The following is a 27503-nucleotide window of genomic DNA, read 5'->3' as shown; positions in this document are numbered from 1 at the left end:
CTTATGGAAGAACGAAATGCACTTCTTGCATTGTATATCTGTTTAATAGTCATACAGTTATTGGCATTGTGTTCCTTCAGAGTTAGCAAAATGTTTCTTGGCTTCACCATGGACTTCGTCATATCAGCAATAAGTGTTTTTTCAGCTTTAGTCAATCGCCCCGCATATGGATGTCCAACTAATGACTTGACCAATTCATGATTATGCACTCCACAAATCAACTTCACCATCCAGCCTTCTCCTCCAACCACTGGCTTGCAACGAAGCTTGAAGGGACACCCACATTTCCTAGTCCCAGTGTCTTTTTTGATAAATTCTTTTTTCCTACACATATACTCGCCACTCCTTTCACAGCCAATTAACACAAACGTACTCCTTCCTCTACTACCTGTGTTTGTGTTCGACCTTAAAATCACCGCCATAAATCCGTTTTCATGAGCCACGGATCGAGTCCATCGCAAAACATCCTCTCGGCACTCAAACACCTACAAAATCCACATAATTTAAGTTTTCTACCAGTATTCATTTTATTAAATATGTGACAAACATTAACATTATAACCTGAGAAGTCTTGAACGCATCCAAACAATCAACATGTGATTCATTCGCACCCATGATTCTGCATTTTCATAATCCATATCCGCTCGTTCAGATATTATTTCATACATTCACTCATCTTCATCCATCTAACCAAATCAAACAAAAAATGGCCATACAAAAAAATTAGTAATTTAAAAGAAAAAAGGAAAATAAATGGAAAAACAGATGCAAAAATACAAAAACAGATGAAAAACAGCAAATACAAAAAATAATACACTTACGGATCAACTTAATCCGGAACTTACGGATCAACTTGATCCGGAAGTCATCCGTACGTCCGCGACGAACAAACACCATCTGCGTACCTCGTTTGCTGCCACCGACCACCGCAAAGCTTGACGCCAGAAACTTCACCTTCACCGCTGCGCTCAACGTTGCTACCCCCACGAACCAGAGGCAACGCCGCACGAAAAAGAGAAAATGAGAAGTAAAGCTTTTTGAAAATGGAGGTAAGAAGCTTTTTCGAAAAAAAAATGACATTTTTAAGGAAGAAAGATGGTAGGAGCAATTTTGGCATTTAATAGGTTTGCTGGGTGCACCAGCAAAAATGCTAGGTGCACCTAGCAACACTCTACTTCTAACTCAAGAGCCTCACCCTCCATAAAAAAAAAACACCTAGATGTGGTAAAGAATTGGATTAAGACATCATACACTTCCTCTAGTATGTATTATAAGGTTTAATTAATTGATTAACTAGAATTCAATTTTTAATTAATTTAATTTAGAACGTCAAATTTTTTCTAAATTCATATTTTTTTTTCTTCCAAAATTATTCTTGTGAACTAAACTTACAAACATTAACCGGAGTTATATTTCTTTCACTATCATATCATTCTAAAAAAATAAATGTCCCATACATTAATTATTTTTTTTCAACTAACAAATCACAATTACAAGCTATATTAAATTACATAAGGATATTTTGAATCAAATACATTAATATTTTATGCTTATTAAATACTCTAACAGCAATAGTATTGAACTGAATGTAAGAGCAAAATTCACTTGAAATTAACAAATATGAGAGAGCATGTTAAAAGGAAACATACTATATATATACATAATTACATATTACTGCTATTATACATGAGAATATTTTAAAATTTAAAATAGTTATTTTAAAGTCAACATACCATACATATTACTACTATTATACATGGGAATCTTTAATTGGAAGACACTTCAAAAGTGTTTTACAGTGTCATCATTCTAATTAAATTGAACTGATATATAAGGCTCAGCTTAATAGTAGAGTTGGAATATATGCATCAGAACTTAGATTCAAAATTTTTTTACTGTTATAATTAATAATTAAAAACAATTTTAAAATTTTTGTTCATCTTTTCTTCACAATCTAGGTGGTGATATACACCCACCAATGCCCCCATAACTTCACAGTCACACCACCAATTGTTCATCATCAACAAACCCTCATCCTTTTTCTAATGCATGCAACACTATGCACCACCATGAACATGGTTTGGCTGACCCACTTCATACCGGTCCGAAGGTTCACCATTGGCTGATGCATAGAAACTGCGCCATTGGCGATAGAGCCCCTACCACCAATTTCTGCACCAAAAACGCCTTAGGGGCCATCAATGACCAGCCACCGATATGTGAATTCTATTTTCTACTCCAACCACACTATACGACCGAATATCTAATGCATGTAGTACTACTCATCTTTTGACACCTCTCTATCCCTTCTTTCTTCGTCCTCTATTCTCTTTATTGGAGAGTACTTTGCCGGTGAGTGCAGAAGTTACAGAGATAGCTTATGTTTATGCTTTAGTAATATGTTTGTTTTGTATTAGGGTCAAATTGATTTTAATTATTAAGTGTTGGAATGTGTTAATTAGAAGCGTTGGTTAAAAGGTGAAATCAGAAATGAAAAAAAAAAAAATCAATTGCATGTGATTTGAGTTTTCATAAAATATGTGTACGTATCTTCGATTATTAGGGTAGTCAGTTAACTTGACTATCCTAATATAGATATTGAAAGTGGAAGACCTTCAAATAATGTATGCACATAAAAGAGGAAGAATGAGAATGGAAGTTAATTATAATAGTGACTGGCGTGGGTTTATTCTGATTTTTGTTCTCCATTGAAATTTGTTTATTAAGAGATCACAAACCTTTTTTTATTTATGTCTTTTATACATGTAATTCCTTGGATTTTGTCTCTATATATCATTTTCCATTCTGTTGTTATTATATTTAGAAAATTCTTTGAGCTGGTATGCATGCTGAATTTAATGGTTGTTGGCTATTTTGTATTCATTCTCTACTTTAAGTTGCATAGTTTTTCCATTCTGTTTACACTTCACACTAGTTGTCTCAGCAGGTTTAATTTGCAATGCAACGCATATGCTTAGTACATTGGTTCCAACATTTCCAAATGTCTTTCATAAGATAAGAATATAGTATTTTTAATAGTTTTTATGGGTATGGTGGACATGACCGTGTCCAACAGTTACTAGGCCTAAAGCGAAATTTATAAATTTTAATTTATCATTATTTTATTTATTTATTCTATATTTATCAAAGTTTAATATGTAAATATTTATAATATTTTATTTTAGTATATAAATGTAAATTTTAATTAACCTATTTTTAACATAGTTAATGTTATATAAGATTTAAATAATTTTAGTTTTATTTTTTTCAATAACAATTATTGTTATAAGTGTTATTAATAATATTTTAGAAACAATGCATGTTTTAAAAAATAATCTTTTAATATAATGTTGTAATACTTTAATTATAGTATAATTTTTTTAGTATACACTTTTGTAATATCTTTATTTTTAAAAATGAATCAAGAGTTTTTCAATTTATTCCCATATAAATTTTTTAAGTTTTAGAATTCAAATAAAAAATTGAGCATGATTTCATATTTGAAAAATATATTTAGATTGACTTCCAATTAAATATGTACATTTAAATTTATAATGGTTTATGCAAATAGAATTTTAATTAAATGTATGATATTGGTGACATTTGCAACAAATATTTTTTTTCATATATATTAATTATAGATTCAATCATTAAATTTACATTCTATACTAATTTCAATAATATATTTATAGGGAGGAAAAAGGTAAAATTCAAAATAGATATAAAATAATTTGCTTAACTTTTTTAAATAAATAATAAAATTACACTTAAATTATTTATAATAATACTTACATCTATATTTAATATTTATGATTTTATTAATAAAAATAATACTAAATAGTATACCATACTATTACATAATTTATCATTTAATAATTAAAATTAATAAAAAAATATATTTTATTAAAAAATATATCAAAATATCGAGGTCCTAAAAAAATTGGAAATCCAAGATCATTGCCTCAATGGCCTAATGGCTTACACGCCCCGATGTGCAAGGTGCCATAATAAAGAGAGTGACTGCCATTGAATAATAGTTGGAACGGATCGTCTTATTTACTAACAAAACAAGCACATTAATTAACTCTTAAAAAACTTATAGTGGACAAGGACATGATTCGGGTCGTACTTATACATACCTACAATACATTGAACATAACAAGTAGTTAGATATGAAGTTTAGTCATAGGTATTAATTTGAAATGTAAAAGGTGCTTTGTACATCAATTGGGAGATTCCTTCATACGCAAATTAAACACATTCAATTGATCACCTCTATCTCTAAAATAAGAGTAGTCATTTTCTTAAAGAAACATCTCACTTTCATGAATAATGGCATATCATGGGAAAATGATGACTAATATTAATAATTGACAAGCAACTTGCCTTTTATCATAAAGTCTTGAAAATATCTATTTCACATGGAATCTTTTAATTTTGCATATGAAAATAGATGTCTATGTGCACGCATGCATGTACATGTCTATATATATTTTGCATGGAAATGTTCCAAATTGTTAACTCTTTTTTTCGTTTTTCTTGACAACTAGCTACCAATATTTGACAGGTTTTTGCAAAACGTGTTGAAAGGAATATGGTTGTACTTATGGCAGCTAGAGCATCAAGGCTACAGAATTAGGAAGCAATTGATTGTCTAATTGTTTCAATGTTGCCATACCAAAGGAGGTACAAGTTCAAATATGTGTTACTGGATTAATCAACAATGCAAAAAAAAAGTATGTTGCCTATATTCTAATTATATTGTACAATTCTGCAAAAAGACACTTTTCAGCATTTTTTTAATAAAGGAACTCCCCCCTCCCCCGAATTTTATTATAATTACAATCTATAATTGAAAACTTAATATTGCCGATACCTTCTATAATTGAAAACTTAATATTGCCGATACCTTTTAATTAAATTCTATTCATTTATTTAGAATGGATCCATTGAGGGGAGGAAATATTATTTCATTTCATTCATCATGGCAAGATGCTGAAAAAGTTAGAAGAAAAGGAGAAATTAAAAAAAAAAAAGTTTTATTTGCTAGAGTTTATCCCCTCTGTTCCTTGGACCATGTACGGTGCACTTGAGATAAACCGCATGAACGCGCTTTCTTATCTTTTCAGTAGATGACCGACCAAACGTATTTGAATTCAGCCCCTCAAAAGGTATTGGATGCTGTACTCATTGAAAGTTTTTTTTTTAATGAATTTAACTTTTACATTTAAATTTAAATGTTTTAATTTTATTGATGTGACTTTATAAAAAATTGACACGCCAGTTTTTATTTTAAGAGTTATTATATAATAATTTTTATTACGATTATATATCAAACAAGATTAACTTTAAAGAATGATATTGTAAGAAATAAATAATTAAATATATAAATATTCATTACAAAATCATGACTTAGACTCACAAATTAATGTGATTTCCCAAAAACAAAATTAGTTGAGTTTTGAGATATTTCTTGATCAAGAACTAACGACTAATTATCGAGATACTAAAATCTAATAAAAAATTGATTTCCTTTAATAAATATTTTTCCATTTGTATACTAAAAAATATATATTCAACATTATTAATTTAACATTGTAAAATTAATTTTAAATTATGTATGATGACATTTTTGTAAATAAATAAATTTTGTTAACATCAATTTTGATAAAATTGATGTTAACAATGGTTATTAGCAAAACCAATGTTATGCATTTTAAAAACCTACTACTATCACTCAGTCTATTGCTCACTTCACTAGTTCCTCTCTATTTCATTGACAACGATGAACCTAAACTTCTTTTTCTCCTCATATCTCAGATTCGCTACTCACATTGTAAAATCATATGGTCTCTCTCCCAAATTTCTCCGTTTCACATTTTCTTCTCAAATCCCTCTTTCTCCTTCTTGTTAGATCTCAAATCCACTTGTCAAAATTCCCAAACCCACTTCACATTCTCTTCTCGAATCAACCACAACATCCTCTTCTCGGGGCGACAACGACTTGGTGGTGGAAGCACAAGTAACGGCGGCGACGTGATGGAATTTGTGTGAGCCTCAGTGTGCTCATCAAGATCAAGAACGATTGGGGCAGCCAATTAAGTACGCATGCCCCCCATTCAAGTTATTTGGCTAAGTTTATAGTCCCCACTAACACTATTTTGTCAACACTCACTTGATATTCAATATTATTATACCCTTGGAATGTTCTGCTATAAAAGTATAAATAAATCCATGACCTAATATTTTAAACATGAAACTAGTGCCTTTCTTGTAGTTCATCGAAGTCAAAATCTAAAATATGTTTAAAGAACGGATTAAAAAACCCACAGTTAAAATTTTTGTTTTTTTTTCTTCAAAAAATTAAATAAAATAATTATTGAAGGAAAGTCAAGAGAGCACTTGCCGAATAACTGTGGGTCCTAGAAACCCTCCAAGTAGTGGGATACTACGGACACCAATTCCCCCATAGTTAGAGCATGAATGCATATGCAGGTGATATATGTATTTTATACATATTGGCGTCATATTAAATGCCCACTCACCCATCACAAAATCAATCTAAGCTGAACTATGAATAGTGTTAGCAGTACTATAGCTCATGTGATTTGGTGTTCTTGCAGGAAAATTCTATATGAACTACTTTTTGAAAAATGGCATGTGGTACATTCGACTCTATGTGGTTGAGGCCAAATCTTTACAGTATCATGACAAGTTATTTAAAAGTGACAAAAATCGAAGAATCATGAGTTCTAAAAAAAGTTTAAGCAAATTAGCCTTGTTTGGTTGAGTTATGATTATTTTTAACTTCAAGTTTAGAAAATGAATATTAACTCATTCTAAATATGAAGATAAATGTGAGTCAGATGGTTAAAAGGAAGAAAGGAGAAAAAAAATCACAAATTCAATCATTTCTACTGACAAAATTATATATACCTTAAACATATAGCATAACGATTCCATATCTAAACTAACATTTCAAATGCAGTTTGATTTATGAGTGGAGGAAACACTCATTATAAGTTGAATTACATTGTAAAGCAGTGTTATATAAATAGTTAAAAAAGATATAAAATAGGATTCGTGTCTAATTTTTTTATTCAAAACTCACCGCCCGATTAAATTTTGATAATAATATTAATCCTATTTATTGATATAATATTTAAATTTAGTTAAATTATTAAATTTTAATTAAATTATATTTCATAATATAGATTTCAACACAAATAATATTATTTAATCTAAATATAATACTATAGTATCATGCTACACAAAATATTATTCATTAAGTCAGTAAGCTTTATTTAATACATAATTTTTGAAAAAATTATATACTTTTTAAAAGAATATATAAGAAAATTGAGGGAGTTAAGTTGACTCAGAGTAAAATGAATTTGTACTCAAATACACATGGTCTTTAATTTTCAGTGTTTTGAAAATTGAACTGTTCCAACCGAAAAAATAGTAAATCGATCAAATTTCTGGTCCAAATAAATCATAGAACCAATCCGAAAAAAAATGGTAAATATTGGTCACATGCACCCTGATAAACAAAAGTCACAATGAGTGATCAATAAAAAATATGTAGTACTATATCATTTTCTTTTTTTCCTTAAATCATTTAAAATCAACCTAAAATATTTTTCACTTTCTTTTCTTTTATTAGTTATAAACTTCCTATTATTCGTGGACATTGTTGTGTATTATTGAACCTTAAACTTAAGTATATTATGATATACTTTATTAGAATTTTTATGTGTACTTTGAAATTAAGAATTTATAAATTTATTTTATTTTTAGTTTTCAATATTATAAAGTTATATTATTATTATTATTATTATGACCATAATTCAATTACATTTAAATTATTGAACCTTGAACAATTGTTTTGACTAATTCAATGGTCCATCTAATTTTAAAAAATATTTTTAACTTCTAAAATTTCAACTTGTTAAAATTCACTACCAAAAAAAAGTATGCTTTAGCAACTGAATCAGTCGCTAAATCCCTAAATTTGGTCACTAAAATATATAACGACCGAAATAGCGATGATATTAGATTCGTTGCCAAAACCCTAGTCGCTAAGACAATGATTGAATATCGGTGACTATTTAGCGACCAAAATGTTCGGTCGCAAGTACACATAATTTTGTGACTACATATTTGATTCCTATTTTGCTTGGAACCAAATCAACGACCGAAGAATTAACTATTCATTCGGTCGCTAATAAACAATAAAAATTTTAAATATAAAATAAAGTAAATCAAAATTAGGTCGCTACTAAACAATTACACCTAAGACATAAAATAAATTAAAATAAAAGTCGGTTGCTAAATCGGACTCTACTAAATAATTCATTTTTAAATAAAATTAAAAAAATGTACTCAATCACTAATGTTATAATATAAAATGAATTTAAAATTATTTTGGTCGCTATTTTAGTCTCTATGTGATAATTAATTTTAAATGTTAAATAAATAAATGTATTTCGGTCGCTAATTTTGTCTCTGTCTAATATTTAATTTTTAAATATAAAATAAATTTAAAATAAAATTCAATTGCTATATTCGATCATTAAACCAAAATATGGTATATGTTTTTGTCTTTTCATTTATTACATTTAAACATGCTTAAAAATTATTGACTATAAATATAATTCTTAATTAAACTTATAAATAAAAGTAGACATTCATAATGTATAAATATATCTAATAATAAAGTTCTAATGTAAAGATTGATAAAGTGTAAATTCAAAGTTTGCATAGCATCAATACTAGCCATAGAACCTACTAGTTGAACCTACATTTGACAAAAGAGAGCATCAAATCTACCATGCATCTACTAATATTCTTAGTAAACTTAAAATCGTTGTGAAAAAAAATGTTTGAGGAAGGATTAAAACCATGGTCCTTAGAGTAAGTGACACTCCTTAACCACTACAATTAGATGATCATTTGAATATTTTGTGTAAAACATAATATTAATATAAATTTTATATGAAAATATTTTAAAATTCAAACTTTATTTTTTTAATTTATTATATTTTTATAATCTTATATATTATATTTTAAAATATAATATATATGATTAAATTAAATTTTCACATAAATTAGAATATTTATACTTATATAAGCTTTACCTTTATTTTATATATTATATTTTTAAAATCTTATGTATTTTTATTACATTATGCAAAACTTATTTTATATAGTAAAGATATAATATAAATTTTATCTTTAATGCATATTTTTTATATAAATTATAATTTCATAAAATTATAGTATTTTATTATCTTTTAAATATTTATATATGTGATTTAATGATAATATTTGTTACCTATATATTAAGATATTTTTTTATTTATTATAATAGTATTTTTTTGTTTATATTTAACTTTATTTAATCATGTATGTAATTTTCTTAAAGAATTAAATTATATAGTAAATACACATAACTAAATATAACAATAATATTTTCTATTTTGTAAAATATTTATGTATGTATTTTATTGAAAGTATTTTTTATATATATTACAATAGATAACATGAATATCTTAATACAGATAAAATAAATATTGTCACTAAATCACAAGTATTATTTTAAAATATAAATACAATATATAAAATATAAATAAAACTTATATAAATATACATATTCTAATTTACGTAAAAATAGAATTTAATCTTATATATTATATTTTAAAACATAATATATAATATTATAGAAATATCATAAATTAAAAAAGAAAAAAAATAATTTTAAATTATTTTCGTATAAAACTTATATTAAAACTATATTTTGCTTCATGGTTCTAGTCTTTCCTCAAATATTTTTAAAGTTCGTATTTTTTAAGAAAATATTGATCAACTTTCTAGTCTATTTAACGTTTAAAATTTAACAATCAATTATTTTGGGGACTCAGATAATAAATTTTGAAATATAAGGTAACTCGGATATTGAATTAAAAAATAGTGGGACCGATTTGGTAAAATATGCAAAATAAGAGGATATATTTTGCAATTAAGTCTTAAATTAAAGTTAATTTAAGCTTTTAGTGAATGCATAAATTACACATTGCATCTTATTGGCCCTTGCTTAGTTCCATATTGCACTAAGGTTAAATTGTAAATTTCACTTACACCATATTGAACCTTAATGAATCATTAGTGTTAAATTTATGCCTTATATTTTAAAATACTTAATTTTACAAAATTTGATTATGACATTTTCATAATATGAAGGGTATTTATTTATTATATTTTTAAATAACTATATAAAATAAACAATTATTTTGTACAAAACAAAAATTAAAAGACTAATGATAAGCATGATTTATTTATATTAATCAAAAAACATATACATTGGTTTGTTAATTTTATTAAAAATTATCATAGTATAATTAAAATATTATATATTTATTATGATTTATAACATATTATACATATTGGTTTGTTAATTTAATTAAAAATATTATTAATATACTAATTTCTATGCTTTTCAAGTGTAAAATTTATTTAAGTATATTATATATTTATTAATATTTATAATTAATTAAAATTTAGCTTTTAAATATTTTAGAAAAAACTTTGGTCGCTAATTCAGTCACTAAAATCAAGATATTATTTAATCTAGTACCGACTGAAAAAGTTTTGGTGGCTATCATAACAGCGAACAAATACCACTCAATCGCTAATTAAAGTAGCTCTTCGGTCACTAATTCAATTACTATAATACTTGTATTTAGTTATATAGCGACCAAAATAGCTACCTAGTATTTCAGTGACCTTTTAGTTCGGTCGCTAACTCGATCGCTCATGAAACTTTGCCACCACTATAAACTTCAGTCGCAAATTCATTCTCATTAGCGAGAGAAGCTTTTCGGCGGCTACTTCGGTCGCGAATTTTAGTCGCTAAATTGCATTTTCCTAGTAGTGATTAATTTTGAACTTAATTAGATTAAAGATAAGATGAGTCATTTCTAACTTAAATATATGAACTAAATAAATGTAGTTTAAATAAGAACACACATTAAATTTGTGACAAAAAAATAAGTTTAATTTTTGCTAAATGTCATTTTTAGTCCATTATATTTTATTACATCAAGTTTTGAAAGTTCCATTTTAGTCCTTCATGTTTTCGAAAGGTATTATTTTAGTCTTTTCTTTGGGTTTGGTTAGCATTGTCTACATTTTGTTAACACCGTTAGTATTTTAAATTTCAAAATAATTAACTTAAAATAGTGACGACTCACTACTATAAAAACATTTTTTACGACATTGCTTTTACGTCGGTTGATAAAAAACCAACTTAGAAAGAACATGGTGGCATTTTTGAAATTAAATGCAATAGCTTTACGACAGTTTTACAAAAAATCGCCTTAGAAAGTTGTCATTCTAAGACGATTTTTAAAAAACCGTCTTAGAATATTTTGCACCTATATATATATATATATATTATATTTTTCTTTCTCCTGTGGGACTCCCTAAGAAGAACCCTAGGTTGCGATCATCACCTACACTAAGCACGCTCTACGTGATCTCGTCCATGACCACACCGGTAATGCAATCCGATCCACAGATCCTGGCGATTCTGATTCCAGATCCAAACAACAGAAGCTTCTGGAAGCAATCATGGATTTATTCCCCTCGGAGAAAGTCGTGTTTCTGATTCACTTCCTCTGCTGCCTCCTCTGCTACGCGATCTACCTCCACGCCTTTGCCACTTGCAAAACCGAGCTCGAGAAGCGGATCTCGACGATTCTCGAGCACTTCACCATCGACAACCTCCTCGTCCTCTCCTTCACATACGACGGCGAGAGAATCTTCGATCTCAAAAGTGTGAGAAGAACAATATCATAATTCGTAGAAAAAGAAAAAGGCAACGCAATTTTCATGACCACCGAGTTCAAAGAGCCTTGCTCTGCCACGATGCAATGCGTGAAGACCGTCGACGCCTACCTCTCTGAGATTGCCGCCTAAGGCGATCTCAGCATCTCAAAGTTCAACAGCATCGCTATTCTGGTTCCTAAGAATGCGTGTAAGGTCGACGACAATCTCTACCGTGTCATTGATATCTATCTCAAGGTACATTACGTAATATAGTATTTGTAAAAAGGTGTGCATACTGATCTAAACATGCAAATCAATTTAAATTTCATATTCAGATCAAACAGCGAAAGCTAAAGGAGCACAAGCGTACCTCCAGCCATTGCAGATGAAACACGAAGCGGTGCAAGCACGAACCCGAAAGGCAGCTTTGTTTTTCCAGACCCTTACTCACTCTAAAATAGATGGTGTATTTTTCTGAATAGAGAAATAGGCTTGGTGATACAAAACTGAGAGCACCCCATCCTATTTATAGAGTCTGCCCATCACAGAGCTCAACCAATTCATTATCAGAACGTGGGCTTGAGAATAGGGACGTGAGTTTGTTACTGAACGTTGCAGAGATAAGGGTTGAACATGGAAGGAAAATGGACCAGATTCAGAAAACAAATTCCCGAAAAATTGCAATGGGAAAAAACAAAAAAACAGTTGAAAAAGAATGTGGGCCATCCAAAAATTCCATCATTCTCCCACTTAACCGTAATAAGAAACATAATATATGAGTCATGGTGATAGGTCCTCTAATGATAAGTAATATCTTCCATGTACCACAATATATCAAGTCTCTCAACACTAGCTCTTAACTTAATGAATAAACCATATGTTTATTCTAGATCTAAACCGAATGATTTTTCTCGAAATAAATAAATATGTGCACAAAACCATATGAGAAAATATCTAACTGAATAAGAGTTTCATTGAATATAACAAATGTACATACAATGGAATTACATCATGGAACCAAGTCCCATTCATACTACATGATCCTTAAAATTCTTTGGTGGTGTGCCTTTAGTTAAAGGATCAGCAATCATTAACTTAGTGCTGACGTGTTCAATGACCACTTTCTTTTTTTTAACACGTTCTCTTATGGCTAAGTACTTGATGTCGATGTGCTTACTTCGACTTTCACTTTTGTTGTTTTTAGCCATAAACACCGCAGCAGAGTTGTCACGATACAACTTTAATGGCCTGGAATTAGAGTCCACAACTCTAAGGCCAGACGTGAAACTCTTCAACCATACACCATGCGAGGTAGCCTCAAAACAGGAAACGAACTCAACCTCCATAGTGGAAGTAGCAGTTAAGGTTTGCTTGACACTTCTCCAAGATATAGCTCTACCGGCTAACATAAAAATATAACCAGATGTTGATTTTTGTGAATCAACGCAACCAACAAAGTCTGAATCGGAGTAGCCAATCACTTCTAGACAATCAGTTCGTCTGTACATGAGCATGTAAACCTTTGTCCCTTGAAGATATCTCATCACTTTCTTTGCAGCTTTCCAGTGGTCAATACCTGGATTACTCTGATATCTTCCCAAAACTCCAATCAATCTATCAGTTGAGCTAGAGGGTTGAGTTTCATAGTGATCCTTTTCAAAAGCAATGTCCTGAAATTGATCACTCCCACTAATCAAGTCATTGTCAAGAAATTTTGTGTTTCTTGATTCCACAATCCTAGTGCTATGTGATGGACAATAGAATCTATACCCTTTGGACTTTTCAGCATATCCAATGAAATACCCACTAATAGTCCTTGGGTCTAGTTTCTTCTCTTGTGGGTTATAAACTCTCACTTCAGATGGGCATCCCCAAACGCGTATATGTCACAAACTCGGTTTCCAACCTTTAAATAACTCGAAAGGTGTCTTTAAGACAGTCTTGGTTGGAACTCGGTTTAATATATACACAGACGTCTTTAATGCTTCAATCTACAAGAATTGAGGAAGTTTTCTATTGCTTCTCATACTTCTTACCATGTCCATTAAAGTTCGGTTACTTCTTTCTGTCACACCATTCTGATCCGAAGAACCAGGCATAGTGTACCGGGCAACAATCCCATGTTCCTAAAGAAACTTTACAAACAGACCAGGTGCTTGTCCATTCTCTGTGTATCTACCATAGTACTCTCCACCTCGATCAGATCTCACGATTTTAATTTGCTTTCCACATTGTTTCTTGACTTCAGCCTTAAAAATTTTAAAGGCATCCAAAGTTTCATCCTTAGTACGAAGTAAGTAGAGATACATATCTCGTGAATATAAAGGTGATAAAGTATTTTGGACTACTTGCATCCATATCTGGACAACAAATATCTGTACGTATGATTTCTAATAGGTTTGAGCTCCTCTTTGCACCCTTTTTAGACTTGTTAGTTTGCTTACCCTTTATGCAATCCACACAAGTCTCGAAATTAGCAAAATCCAAAGTACTAAGTACTCCTTCATTTACCAATCTCTTAATTCTCTCGATAGAGATGTGTCCTAATCTACAGTGCCACAACATAAAGGATTCCTCATTCACATCACATCGTTTAACCCCGGCGGTAACATGCATAGAATTATAAGCAGCATCATTTTGCAATTCAATATAGTAAAGACCATCGAGTAATGCACCAGAACCAATAATTCTAGATTTATTAATTAAAGTAAAAGTAGAATTTGAAAAATTAAAATGAAATCACTGCTTAAAACCAAATTGCACGTCCCAATGGACTCCACATATGAGCTCATCTTGCCTCCTGAATAGATGTGTTGCTCACTTCCCACTGACCTCCTTAGGTTTTCCATACCCTACAAGGTATTAGAAACATGGATTGTAGAACCAGAATCAATCCACCATGTGTTATGATTAGTACTAACCATATTAGATTCATAACAAATAAAAGAAAATGGAGTACCTGTCTTGTCCATCTAGCTCTTAAACTTTAAGCAATCTTTCTTCATGTGCCCTTTCTTCTTGCAAAAGAAACACTTGGACTCTTTCTTTATGACTGGCTGAGCAGGAATCTTGCCCTTGTTTTTGGGTTGATCCCCTTTCTTCTTTCCATGAACAGTAAAGTTCACCTTTTCGCTCTCTTCCATAATTAACCTTTCCTCTTCTTGAACACATATGATCATCAACTCATTAATTGACCATTTGTCTTTATGTGTGTTATAAGAGATTTTGAAATGAGCATATTGCAAGGGTAGAGTACACAAAATATAGTGTACTAGGAAAGAATCAAACATGGTAACCTCCAAGGCTTTTAGTTGAGTCTCTATATCCCTCATGCGCATGATGTGATCACGTACACCCCTTATCCCTTGGAGCTTTAAGGATGAGAACTACATTATAAGGGTGTTGGCAAAGGCCTTATCAGATGTAATAAACTGATCATCAATGGCCTTCAAAAGATCCTTGACCTTTTCATGCTGATCGACGGAACTACGAATACTAGCAGATATATTAGTCTTTATAAACATTACAGACAAACGATTAGATCTCTCCCACTTTTCATAAAGATCAACAACATCTGGAGTGCTAGTTTCAGTAATGCCTGGTGGCTCATCTTTCCTAATAGCATAGTCAATATCCATCCAGCCTAAATGAAGGAGAATTCTCTTCCTCCAAACCTTATAATTGCCCCTTTTCAGTTCGGGAATATCACACTTAATATCAGGAATGTTTGCAAATTGATTAACTGTAAAGTTCAAGAATACATTCTCATTATTCATAATTTGAGACTCAATAAATTGTCATGTTTTACCAATGTAAAATATGTATTAGTTCATGAACCTAATGACATACAACTTGCCTGTGGGTCAAAGTCCTACTCAATTAGATTCATACTTATGATAAAACTATCAAATTATGCTCCTTTTTCTCGATTCCTGTGGGTAAATTAAGAAATATAACCTAATATTTTATCCTAATTAATCATAGAAACATAACAAAATTCATGTGGGTATATTTTATCACATTAAATATGATTAATCACAACCAATGTTTTTAAATGTGATTTTTTTTATACTTAATATATAAACCTAATCAATTAAAGATGTTGTGGCTATTCTTTAATTAATTAAATTATATTAATCACTTAACATTAACTCTTAATAAGAGCCAAATATTTACATAATATTCTAAATAATGTAAACAAATTGAATAACATTGCATAAAAATATTCAAGATAATTTCGCATGTATAAAATCATAGAATCATACACACAAAACTTCAAAAGTAAATAAATAATATATGCATATGATTATCCAATATTTAAAACATATAAGCTCTTAACCATTAAATTTAATGTGCATAAATTATTTAGCTTAATATTGCATTCTTAAATACCAAAATAAACATACAATTAATCTTAATAAATAATTCAAACACACTAATATGTAAGTTTAGGCTTTCAAAAAGTTTACACTTTCAAAAGGTTTATGCTTTTAATATTTAGAATATTAAACTCAGCTTTCAAGAATGAGAAGTCTACACTTTCAAAAGGTTTAGGCATTTAATATTTGGAATATTAAACTCAGCTTTCAAGGATAAGAAGTCTAGGCTTTTAATATTTAGAATATTAAACTCAGCTCTCAAGAATGAGAGGATCCAGAATCTTCTTTCCCTTTTTTTTAATATATAAAATTTTACGCTTTCAAACTTTCATTTTACGCTTTCAAACTTTCATTTTACGCTTTGTGTCGTATTGTACCTTATTCTAAAGCACCATTACACTGTTCATCTTTCTTCTCTACTTTTCTTTTCATATTGAACAAAATAGAACAACGTTACTCCTATAATTCCAAAACAGAAGCATGACAGAGGCAACAAACAAGCTCTGATACCAAATGTAAAAAGGTGTGCATATTGATCTAAACATGCAAATCAATTTAAATGTCATATTCAGATCAAATAGCGGAAGCAAAAGGAGTACAAGCGTACCTCCAACCATTGCAGATGAAACACGAAGCGGTGCAAGCACGAACCCGAAGGTAGCTTTGTTTTTCCATACCATTACTCACTCTAAAATAAATGATGTATTTTTCTGAATAGAGAAGTAGGTTTGGTGATACAAAACTGAGAGCACCCCATCCTATTTATAGTGTCTGCCTATCACAGAGTTTAACCAATTTGTTATCAGAACGTGGGCTTGAGAATAGGGACGTGAGTTTGTTACTGAATGTTGTAGAGATAAGTGTTGACCATGGAAGGAAAATGGACCAGATTCAGAAAATAAATTCCTGAAAAATTGCAAGGGGAAAAAACAAAAAAAAATAGTTGAAACAGAACATGGGCCATTGCAAAATTCCAACAGTATTATCATCATTCAGCTAACTTCTACTAAAGGAAAATTGCTTATGGAGAAAACGACGGCGTTTAACGGTTTACCGTATTTGGTTTGTTTTCTACAAGCACATCCGAAGCTGGATGAGATAGAGAGAGAAAAGGTGTGCAACGTGTTTGGGGAAGTTGAACCCGTTTAGAAACGGGTCGAAGGATACGACCTATTTGGAAGATGGTAGCGTGGATTTGACCAAGCCCAAAAGGAGAAGGTTCTCTATGTGTTAGACGAAGTTAGAATTGAATTAAATTATGAGCATATATTATGCGAGGTTCATCATGGTTTCCTTTTTTTTTTGTAGAATATGCAATTTGTGTTGTGTATGTACAAAATTCATATAGTTTTCACTGTATGTTTCTTAGGGATCATGGATTATGCCAATATTCATGATATTGGGTGCTCTGATTCTTGCGATCTTCTCATCATAGTGTGTGAATTAATTGTTTAATACATTGTGTATGTTGATGATGTTGGTGATTGCTTTGCAGAAAAAGTAGTGGGTTTTCAAGGGGTGCCTCAATGTACAAAGGAGTGACAAGGTACTTCTTTCTCAGATGTAGATGCACTATGAACTAGATTTCAGATTCAGAGTGTAGATGGCAGCATGTTCATCTTGCTTTGATATGTGCTTGTTGAACTATGCTAAATTGAATTTGCTGAAAAGAAAGATAAATGCTTCGTGTCTTTAGTTATTTGCAATAAGTTTAGAACTACACAATTTGCATATAGCCATTATGATTCATAGTGCATTTTGGAATGGCTTAGGTTGGTGTTAATATTGTTCTTGTAATTTTCAAATTCCTTTCTCATTGATGATGCTCTTGCCTATCTTGCATTACTGGAAAAGAATCAACACTTTGAAATTATTTTATTTCTAAGCATTTCTATCATTTGCAACACTTATGGTTGATTACAGGTTACTGAGGCTCTTGCATGTGCAGGCCTTGAGTCTTCTAATCTTATTGTTGGTGTTGATTTCACCAAGAGTAATGAGTGGACAGGTTAGGCTTTATTCATATATCTTAACTAAAGTTTGGATTTATGAAGAGTATTCTGGTGTAATTAATATACTAAACTTAGTGTTTGATATTTTAGGCAAGAATTCGTTCAATAGGCAAAGCTTGCATCACATTGGGAGTGGTCTGAATCCTTATGAGCAAGCAATATCAATTATTGGGAAAAGCTTGGCAGCATTCGATAAGGATAACTTGATCCCCTACTTTGGATTTGGAGATGGTATCTCTTTAAACAAATTTAACTTATGGAGTGCATTATTTTGAAGTTAAGATATGGCTAAAAGAATTTGCAGAAAGAATTTGATTTGGAAATTTGACATAAAAAATGGGATTAAGAAACAAGTTGCAGACCACATGTCTTGCCTTGAAAACAAAGCACTAAAGATGAACCTTTGCACATTTAGGAAATACTTGCTAATGAGCAATTACTTGTTATAAAATGACATGCATTAAGCAATTCATCCAGTAATAATTGTTGTTATAAGTACAAACTTCAACATTAGTTATTAGTCCCTTAAAATGAAATAGAGAAGTTATGAGAAAAGAAATGAGAGAAGAATAGAATATCAAGTACACACCTCTATCACTCCTTCTAAAGTTACCAAGAACTTTATTAAATTAGAATAAAATAGAAAATATGAGACAAAAATAGAGTCCTCTAGTCTTATAGGCACAAACTATTATATAGGTAAAACCAGACATCCTTTCCCTTTCATCTAATGATTTTTTTTGTGATGGTTATCCTCCATTAAGGACATTTACTTATATTTTAACGAGTGAATAGGCAATTTAGTCCCTGAGATTGTAACTAGTTTGCATATTAGTCCTTAACTTAAATTTTAATTCAAAATAGTCCCTATCTTTACATTCGTTATGCAAATAAGTCCTTACCGTTACATTCGAAGGTAACGTCGTTAATGAGATGTATTGTTGGCAATTACAGTGCCACGTAGGCTAACCAACGTGGCACTATTATTGGTAGTATTGCAAAATAGTCCTTCTTCTTCACTGTGCTTCTTCTTCGTCATCCTTCACTCAACCACTGTGCTTCTTCTTCGTCATCCTTCATCTTCTTCTTCTCCCTCTCCCTCTCCCTCTCTCCCCTTCCTAATGTCATCTCTTCATCTTTTTCCCGGTGCCACCACCACCCTCAACTCCGCATTCCTCCTCCACCCCCATTCTCCCCTCTTCCCCTCCAAAACCCTAACCCCCAAAAAACCCAAACCCCCCTCTGCCCTCCTCCAGTGGAATTGCAAACCAAAACCCCAACCCAAACCCTTTTGCAGAACCTATTGGTGTACCTTGGGCATAAAAAAGTCGCAGGAGTTTGCCTTCATAATTTCCCTCAATCTTGAAGCAAGAAATTGTTCCATCCTGTTGTAATCACTTTCAGATTTCTTAATTGACCATCGTCTTGTTCGAGCATCTCTAGAGAGAATAGACGAGGACTTCCGAGCATCATATAATTGCTTGCTTCGATGTGTCTCTCTTATCCACATTATCAAAATAGTCCTTCAGCTCACCAAAATCATCCCTAATACCAAAACTGCTGACCTTAGAAATAGATGAAGTTTGCTCAGCAATTTGTTTAAGGCTTCAGATTTTATGTGGTTCTGCTGCAATTTTGGTTATGTGTGAACTCTGGCTCTTGATCCAACAGAAAGCTTAATTAGTACCAACAAAAAGAAAAAAAAGATAAGAGATTTTAATCTTTCTACTGGTTCAATTTGCATGATGCATTTCCTAGAAGTGTATCCAAACTATTCACATTACACAATCCTTTCCTTTGATATAGTTCAAACTACCAGTCACCAGACATGAAATCTTAGTATCAACAGAAAAATACCAGTAGATTTTAATCTTACTTCTGGTTCCATTTACATGATACATGCCCAAATTTGTCACCAAACTACAAACACTACACAATCCTTCAAACAGACTACAATGACAAAATCTGATGAAATAAATTCCTCAACTACACACAAATAAATGTTCCTCTCACATTCAAGAGCTGCACAAACTGCTACACATTTCAAATCTCATACAGGGTTCTCACCAGGCAGATAAGAAGGAGAACCACCCTTAACCTGGTTCTTTTTCCTTTGGAAGATGCCACTAATATTTGGCAAGAGGGTTTTCTTTGAAACTGAAACCTTCTCCTTTTCAAACTTTTTCACCTCCACCATTGTACGAGGAGGATTCTGCTTTTGAATCCTATAGTGCTGAGGAGATGATTTTGTTGACACCTGTGTTTCAGCCAGAATTCGAGATGCAGCTTCTGCGGCCCTCTTTTGCACCCTCTCGCGCCATCTTCGAAGCTCACTCTCCACTGCCCTTTTCGCTGCTTCAGCCATTTCAGCCTTTTTCAAAGCCTCCTGTGTTGCAGTCTTTATATCCTCAATCTCCTTTTGAGTTGTCTCCAACCTTTTGAGAGCCTCATTTTCACTAGCCTTCACAGCTTCAACCTGTGCCTTGGCAGCAGCCACTTTCATATCTGCTAATTTATCAGACTCCTCAACTTTATGGCTTAGCGAACCTTGAAACAGATAACTCAATTATCAGTACAATCAAAGCTAATCTTGAAAGAAGGAAATAGAAAATAATTATCAGATAACTCAATTTAGTGGTCAGAAGTTAGAACAGATTGTGTTACTAGAACAACTTAAGTGGTGTCCAATTAAAATAGATATTCCTATCTATGGCAATTCATTATCTAAAATGGTGGATAGAGATTTACATAATGTTACATGGAAATTGTGATGTTACCTTAACTCTTAAGTACATTGAAACCTGTACCTATTCATACATGCACAAGATATTCCCTCTTAAATTATGAACATCACATCATCTTGTATTTTAAAAATATCTAAACAAAACAAAGTATAACAATGTAGTTTTAATATCCTTCAACAATGAACATTGTTGAGAGTTGAGACACCCTGAAAATCTTGTTTCTGATTCCCATATGATATATATCTGCATACTATTTTGTGTTTAAAAAAGACCATTTTAGGAACCTGATTTATCCTACATGGATGAGAATCAATGAAAGGCTACAATACAAGCTCCTGGCTTTTTCTGTGCTACTTGGACACCTAATTTAATATAAAAGGACTGTAGGTACTAGAAGGTCATATAAATGCAACGTTATGGTTGAGGAATGTAAGGGAATTTAACCATGGTGTGCGACTTTAACAGATACATATACATATAATCAGATTGGAGAAATTGTCATATACCCGCGAGCATAGGGGGAAAAGAGAACCGAAAGGTGGAAGCAGATACTTCAGAGCTGAATCCTTTTTATTTTAAAATATCCAACTTTTGATATAGAGACAGACGACACTCGTAGGTGTGAAATAAATATGTCACTAATTTTAAAATATTTGTCTTTCAGCAATTTTAAAAATATTTGTGTATCAGATATGATAAGTACATATTATATGCTTGAATATAGGTGTAGAGAGGTTATAATGAAATTATATGCGAGAGATTGAACACAAGAATACATTCAACTTGGTAAAAGTAAATCTTAAAAGAATAATTAGCAATCAAATTATAGTTAAAAGAATAATGAGAGAAAATAGAAACATGTTAGTGCTTGTAGAGAATATGTGAGTGATCAGATATGTACCACTTGAAAATCATAAATTAATAATTAAGGAAGAAAAAAAAATTCTAATTGTTATGATGACAAGATAATTAAGTGACATGACAAAAGGGAAAGATAACAGGCCAAATATAAAGCGCATTTTTAGAAAGTTTAAATTATTGAGAGAAAAAGAGATGAGCCTGTCTTCGAGTACCTTTCATTAATATATAAAATTGTAGGAGTGGAAATTGAGGTGTACCTCTTTACTTTGTCAAGATGTGATAAAGGGGCAGATGTTATTGTATGATGGTGCAAGCTAATATGAAAAGATGGAAAGGTCATGTAAGCCTGTGTTGCTGCATTCATCACAGTATACCTCAGAAAAGGAACATGGTATGCAAAGCAAGGCGATTCCCACTATTATTTTGCTCATTAGGATATTGCTATGATCCTAAAAGATCCTTCCAATTATATTCTTGATTTTAAAAGTAAAATGTTAGACCCATGAGTGCAAGGATGACACCATGGAAAATGTTGAAGAATGTTTATGCTATCAGGCTGCAGCATAATAGAATTTTGACGTGGCAGTGAGAAGAAGAGGAAATGAAGTGTTCCAGGATGTGTGTGTGAGTGTGTAAGGGGAAGAACCTTCTTTGGACATACAAGTTTTGGGTCATTTGGTCATAGAGGTTTTTTATAGGTTTCTGACTTTTGACTTATTATGTTGAAGTTTTTCTATAGAAAGAGGGAGGATAGTAGGATGCACTTGTATACAGAGCCTTCTTCGAGAACTGATACCATATTTTAATCAGTACAGAGAAAATTTCCAGAGTTATTTAATAAAATTCAATCTGCATTTTCAATTCCTATGACAAGGACAACAAGTATGCACTGTTAACAGAGTCAAGTGTCTCCTTGCATGATGAAAGAAACTCAGGACAATATAATAATGTAAAACTTTATTAAGTAAATTGCGTAACTATCTGCTCCATCCGATGCATATTATTAATCCTTCATTAAGGTTTTTATTTTACTTTTATGTTAAAGGATTAAATAGACTACCTTGAAAATCATTATGTTATACCATGCAACTTTCAATGTTGTCTTGCACCATGGGATTTGTGATTAAGAACAAGTGCAAATATAAAAATGACAATTACCTCAGCAGAATAAGGTTTTGCCTTCTTAAAGATAGGTTTTTCACCAGAGAAAGCACCTTCACCAAATAGAGAGACAGCATCTTTAACAGACTGAAAAGGTGGGCTAGTGTCAATCTCTCCAACCTTAGGTTTTGGATTAGGAGACTCAGTAGCACTTTGCCGGATTTTTGCTACTAACCTGTCTTGTAATATTAAGAAGTTTGAAACCAACCTGTCATAAACACCTCAGTCCTCGTCTATCATCATAATTTTTGTCACCCAATACATTACTCTTTAGCATAATCAATAAAAAATTAGCATGCCTTGAGACCTTTTTGTAAAACCTTACAGTAGCTCCTCCTTTCTCCATTTTCCAGAAACAAACTCCCCCCCTCTCCGCCTCCCCTTTCTTCCATCTCTCACCGGCAATCTCCCCATTCTCAATTTCACTCCTCCGTGACATCATCACCGGCTTCTCCGGCGGCACAAACTCTCCATTCTCCAGCTCACACCCCAAGGTCCCTAGTTGAGCAAGTCAGAAGAAGGGTCGAGCGCGAACGAAGATCGAGAAGCACAGAGAGAGAACTATGGCTTCAAAAGAAAGAAAATTTGTGTTTCTTTAGATTTTTCAATTTAGTGCTTGCCACATGGGATTGCTGACATGGACTCAAACTTGCCACATTGGGTTGCTTACGTGGACTGAGGTGTGCCAAATAGACATTTGACTAACGGAATAAATTAGATTTTAACAGCAAGGACTTATTTGCATAACGGATGTAAAGATAGGGACTATTTTGAATTAAAATTTAAGTTAAGGACTAATATGCAAACTAGTTACAATCTCAGGGACTAAATTGCCTATTCACTCATATTTTAACAGTCATTTGACTTTAATTCAAAATATTATTTTTGATACGTGGGTCATACATTCTAAAATTATTCACTGTTGTATGTGGGTCATACAAACTACTTGCCCATAGTATGCTAACATTGTAAACTATTATGTGTATGGTGTTATTCCTTCTGACCTCAATTCAAATCATCAATGAAAGAAAATTCAGCATGGTGCAACATAATATTTTTGGAATGAATCATTTTTGTGTTAGTATGTAGTATGCAAATCAAGTACTCAAAAGGAAATTAGACTAAAAAATTAATTAAGCATGGTGTCTTAATTAAACTAAATTAAATTAAATCCAACTTTCTTTGTTGTTTACTCTTTATCATATCATATCATGTCTTCTTCTATGCCTCCATGTGCATGCTCCTCAAGATTCTCTCTCTCACTCTCATACCCATCATACATATGAAAAATACATGTACTCCCACTAATTTTTGTTTTTTACATTACTAAAAAAAGGTTTTTAACGACAGTTAAAAAAGTCTTTTCACGACGGTTTTGAAGCATCATTGTATATAATGTTGTTAAAACCTAAATTTGTTTCACGATGGTTCTTATAATATCCGCCGTAAGAAAATTAAGGTTTTTAAGAAGATTATTAACTCAAAACCGTCTTAGAAAGCATTGTCAGACATCACTTTCTAGGACGTTTATTTTAAATAACTGTCTTAGAAAGTATACATTCTAATATGGTTATTAAGAAATGACCGTCTTAGAATGTATACAATAAAAGACTTTCTAAGACGATTTTGAACCATTGTTGTATATAACGTTGTTAAAACCTAAATCTGTTTCACGATGGTTCTTATAATAATCGTCATAGACAAGTTGAGGTTTTTAAAACGGTTATTAACTCACAACCATCTTAGAAAGCATTGTCAGACATCACCTTCTAAAACGAATATTTGAAATAATCATCTTAGAAAGTGTACATTCTAAGATGATTATTAAAAAATGACCGTCTTAGAAATTATATATTCTAAGACGGTTTTTACAAATAACCGTCTTAGAATTGAAATAACCGTCTTAGAAAACATTTTTATATATCCAAAGATGGTATGCACAAATTAAATGCCAATATTAATTCTACATGTCAAACAAATTAAATGTCAATATTAATTGTACAAGCCAAACAAATTAAAAACCTTAAAGCATGGTATGCTACACACCAACACAAATTTAGTTGAAATGTCTAAGAATATTATATGAAATGTCTAAGAATAAGAAACCTATCATTAATTCAAGGCCTAAAACCCAAAAATTTCAACGTATACTATCTCTCAACATCCTCTCTATTACAAATTTCACTGGATTCTGACGAGACAAGGTTTATAAACTCTACAATGACAACTCAACCACCAACATCGTAATCATTAAGAAAAGTCAAGAATATGAACCAGGAAACACTAATTGGGGAGCAAGAAAAGCATATATATATATATATATATATATTAAAAAAATTATTTATTATAACCTTCAATTACAATCTTCAATCTACTTATTATAACTTGAATAAAAAAAAATACTTACATTTAATCACCGTAAACAGGGGAGCAACACTTTCGCCAATCAAAGCTTAAGTAGAAATCAGCATGCAATTCATCACCTTTCCTCTTGGAAGACTATGACAGCTCTTATATTCTGAGTATTGTGAAAGCAGCCAACCTATATGTATACCATGGGCGGTGAATTAAAACAGCACAGATGCATAAATGTTACAAAATGTACGAAATAATGTTCAACACAATAGATGATTTACTACCAATCTTGTAACACCCTTACTCTACTCTAGGAAGTTACAAAAACCCATTCTATTGCAAATGTGTTGGCCTATATAGCATTTAGTAAAAAATATATGTTGCCACTTACTAGTATTAACTAATTTGTAGGGCAAAAAATATAAAATCGGCCTTTGAGTCTAAATCATTTGTCAAAGGTTTGTAATCACAACAAGCACAACCATTGTTCAAGTGTTGCTTCAAAACACTTTTTTCTGAGAAAAATAAAGTTTGTTGCTCCATAAAAGTTTACTGTCTGGCCAAGTAGAGGCAAGAAAGTTTGCATTTTCTAGAGTGGGGAGGCCAAGTTTGTATTAAGCAACTCAGTAGCATTTGCATTATAAATGGTGATCCAAAGTTTTAATAACATTTTGAAACCATACCAAGAGAGCTAATGGGATCATTAAACAAAATTAGGAACCAGGGGATAATATGCTTAAAGACAAAAGGGAAAATTAAATAAATAAGAAGGAATTAAAAGGAAATTAAAATAATTGATAATTTGATAAGGTAATAAAAGCATTTAAAGACAAAAGAGAAAATTAAATAAATAAGAAGGAAATCTCATGATTTTTGTGATCAAGTCTCATCAAAATTTGTCACATTAAAAATTGGATTTTTTTTATAAGCTCTTGAATTTCAAAATAATTAATTCTCAAAAAAAAATTTGAATAAATAATACGTAAAAAGATTGCATGGCACATTACATTCCATCAAGGGTACTAGAAGCAAGCTCATGCACACAAGACTTTTACTCCTAACTAACTATTTTGATAGTACATATCACAAGTTGATATATAAACATGTAAGACAAAGCTTGTGAAACTTTGCCTTTTGAAATACTCTTTCAAAAACTAAAAAAAAAAAACACAACAAAAGATGTGGACAACATTTTGCTACATGAATTAAGTTGAATTTTTAATAATACAAAAATTTTATTTTTGATTCTTGATATTTTATTTTAATCCTTGATAAATTAATAAATTTTATTTTTGGTTCTTAATAAATTTTGTTCGTTTTTAATAAAAAAAAAATGAATAAAATTTATTAAGGTTCAAAAACAAAATTCATCAATTTCTTAAGGACTAATTAAATATCAAAGATTAAAAATAAAATTTTTGTTTGATCAGTGACACCATACAATTTTTTTATTAGGAATTCAAAATAAAATTTGTTAATTTATGATACACCTAAAACATATTTTATCCATTAATATATAACTTGATCTTGAAGGAATGGTATGGGACTCACAATGATTTTCTACAGCATAATTCCACACGTATGCAATTCCTTCACGAGCCTCCTTAGTAGCATTTGAAGTGAACACAACTAGCCTATGATTCCCAAGTCACACTCCAGGCATTGTGATCCCAAGTCACAATCATTAATGTCTCGAGAACATGTCTCTCCAACCTATTAGAAAAATGTTTCTCACAAAGGAAAAAAATAATCAACTTAAAATGATGAGAGAATTAACGGATGATACAATCCAAATAGTTAATATTAAATAATTTCTAGAAGTTATAAAATTAAAAAATTTACAATCACAATGCATGTTTCTAATTTTATATATATATATATATATATATATATATATATATATATATATATATATATATATATATAATTGAAAAATTTACAATCATGATGCATGCAAGTGTGAAATGTAGCTAGTAGAGGAATTTTAGACCATGAAGATTATGGACTAAATCCGCCAGTACTTAGAACTCCCCACTGTAGGATAGCAATAGCATTATTTTTTTTAGTCGATTGAAAAGATATGAATGTACCTATGCTTTTTGAGCTTTGGTACTTTGAAGGTATCATAACAAGCACTAAATGTAAAAATTACTATTATCAGT

The 27503-nt window shown here is 31.1% G+C and overlaps 1 protein-coding gene and 1 pseudogene across 1 annotated transcript; one reads left to right on the top strand and one right to left on the bottom strand.

The window, feature by feature from the left end:
- Window positions 1–1043: 1043 nt before the first annotated feature.
- LOC114395949 lies at window positions 1044–12218 on the top strand (annotated as a pseudogene).
- A 7838-nt stretch (window positions 12219–20056) lies between these two features.
- Window positions 20057–27060, bottom strand: LOC114412303 (WEB family protein At5g55860-like). The gene is made up of 3 exons (XM_028376129.1): window positions 26893–27060; window positions 25394–25528; window positions 20057–20767 (listed from the first exon to the last, which is right to left on the bottom strand). The coding sequence occupies exon 3, from the start codon at window positions 20721–20723 to the stop codon at window positions 20271–20273; it is 453 nt and encodes a 150-aa protein (XP_028231930.1). The 5' UTR covers window positions 20724–20767; window positions 25394–25528; window positions 26893–27060; the 3' UTR covers window positions 20057–20270.
- Between the last annotated feature and the right edge of the window lie 443 nt (window positions 27061–27503).

The sequence above is a fragment of the Glycine soja genome, chromosome 1 (assembly GCF_004193775.1).
Source record: "Glycine soja cultivar W05 chromosome 1, ASM419377v2, whole genome shotgun sequence".
Lineage (NCBI taxonomy): Eukaryota > Viridiplantae > Streptophyta > Magnoliopsida > Fabales > Fabaceae > Glycine > Glycine soja.
The sequence above is the reverse complement of the archived record's forward strand: the minus strand, read 5'-3'. Positions and strand labels throughout refer to the sequence as shown.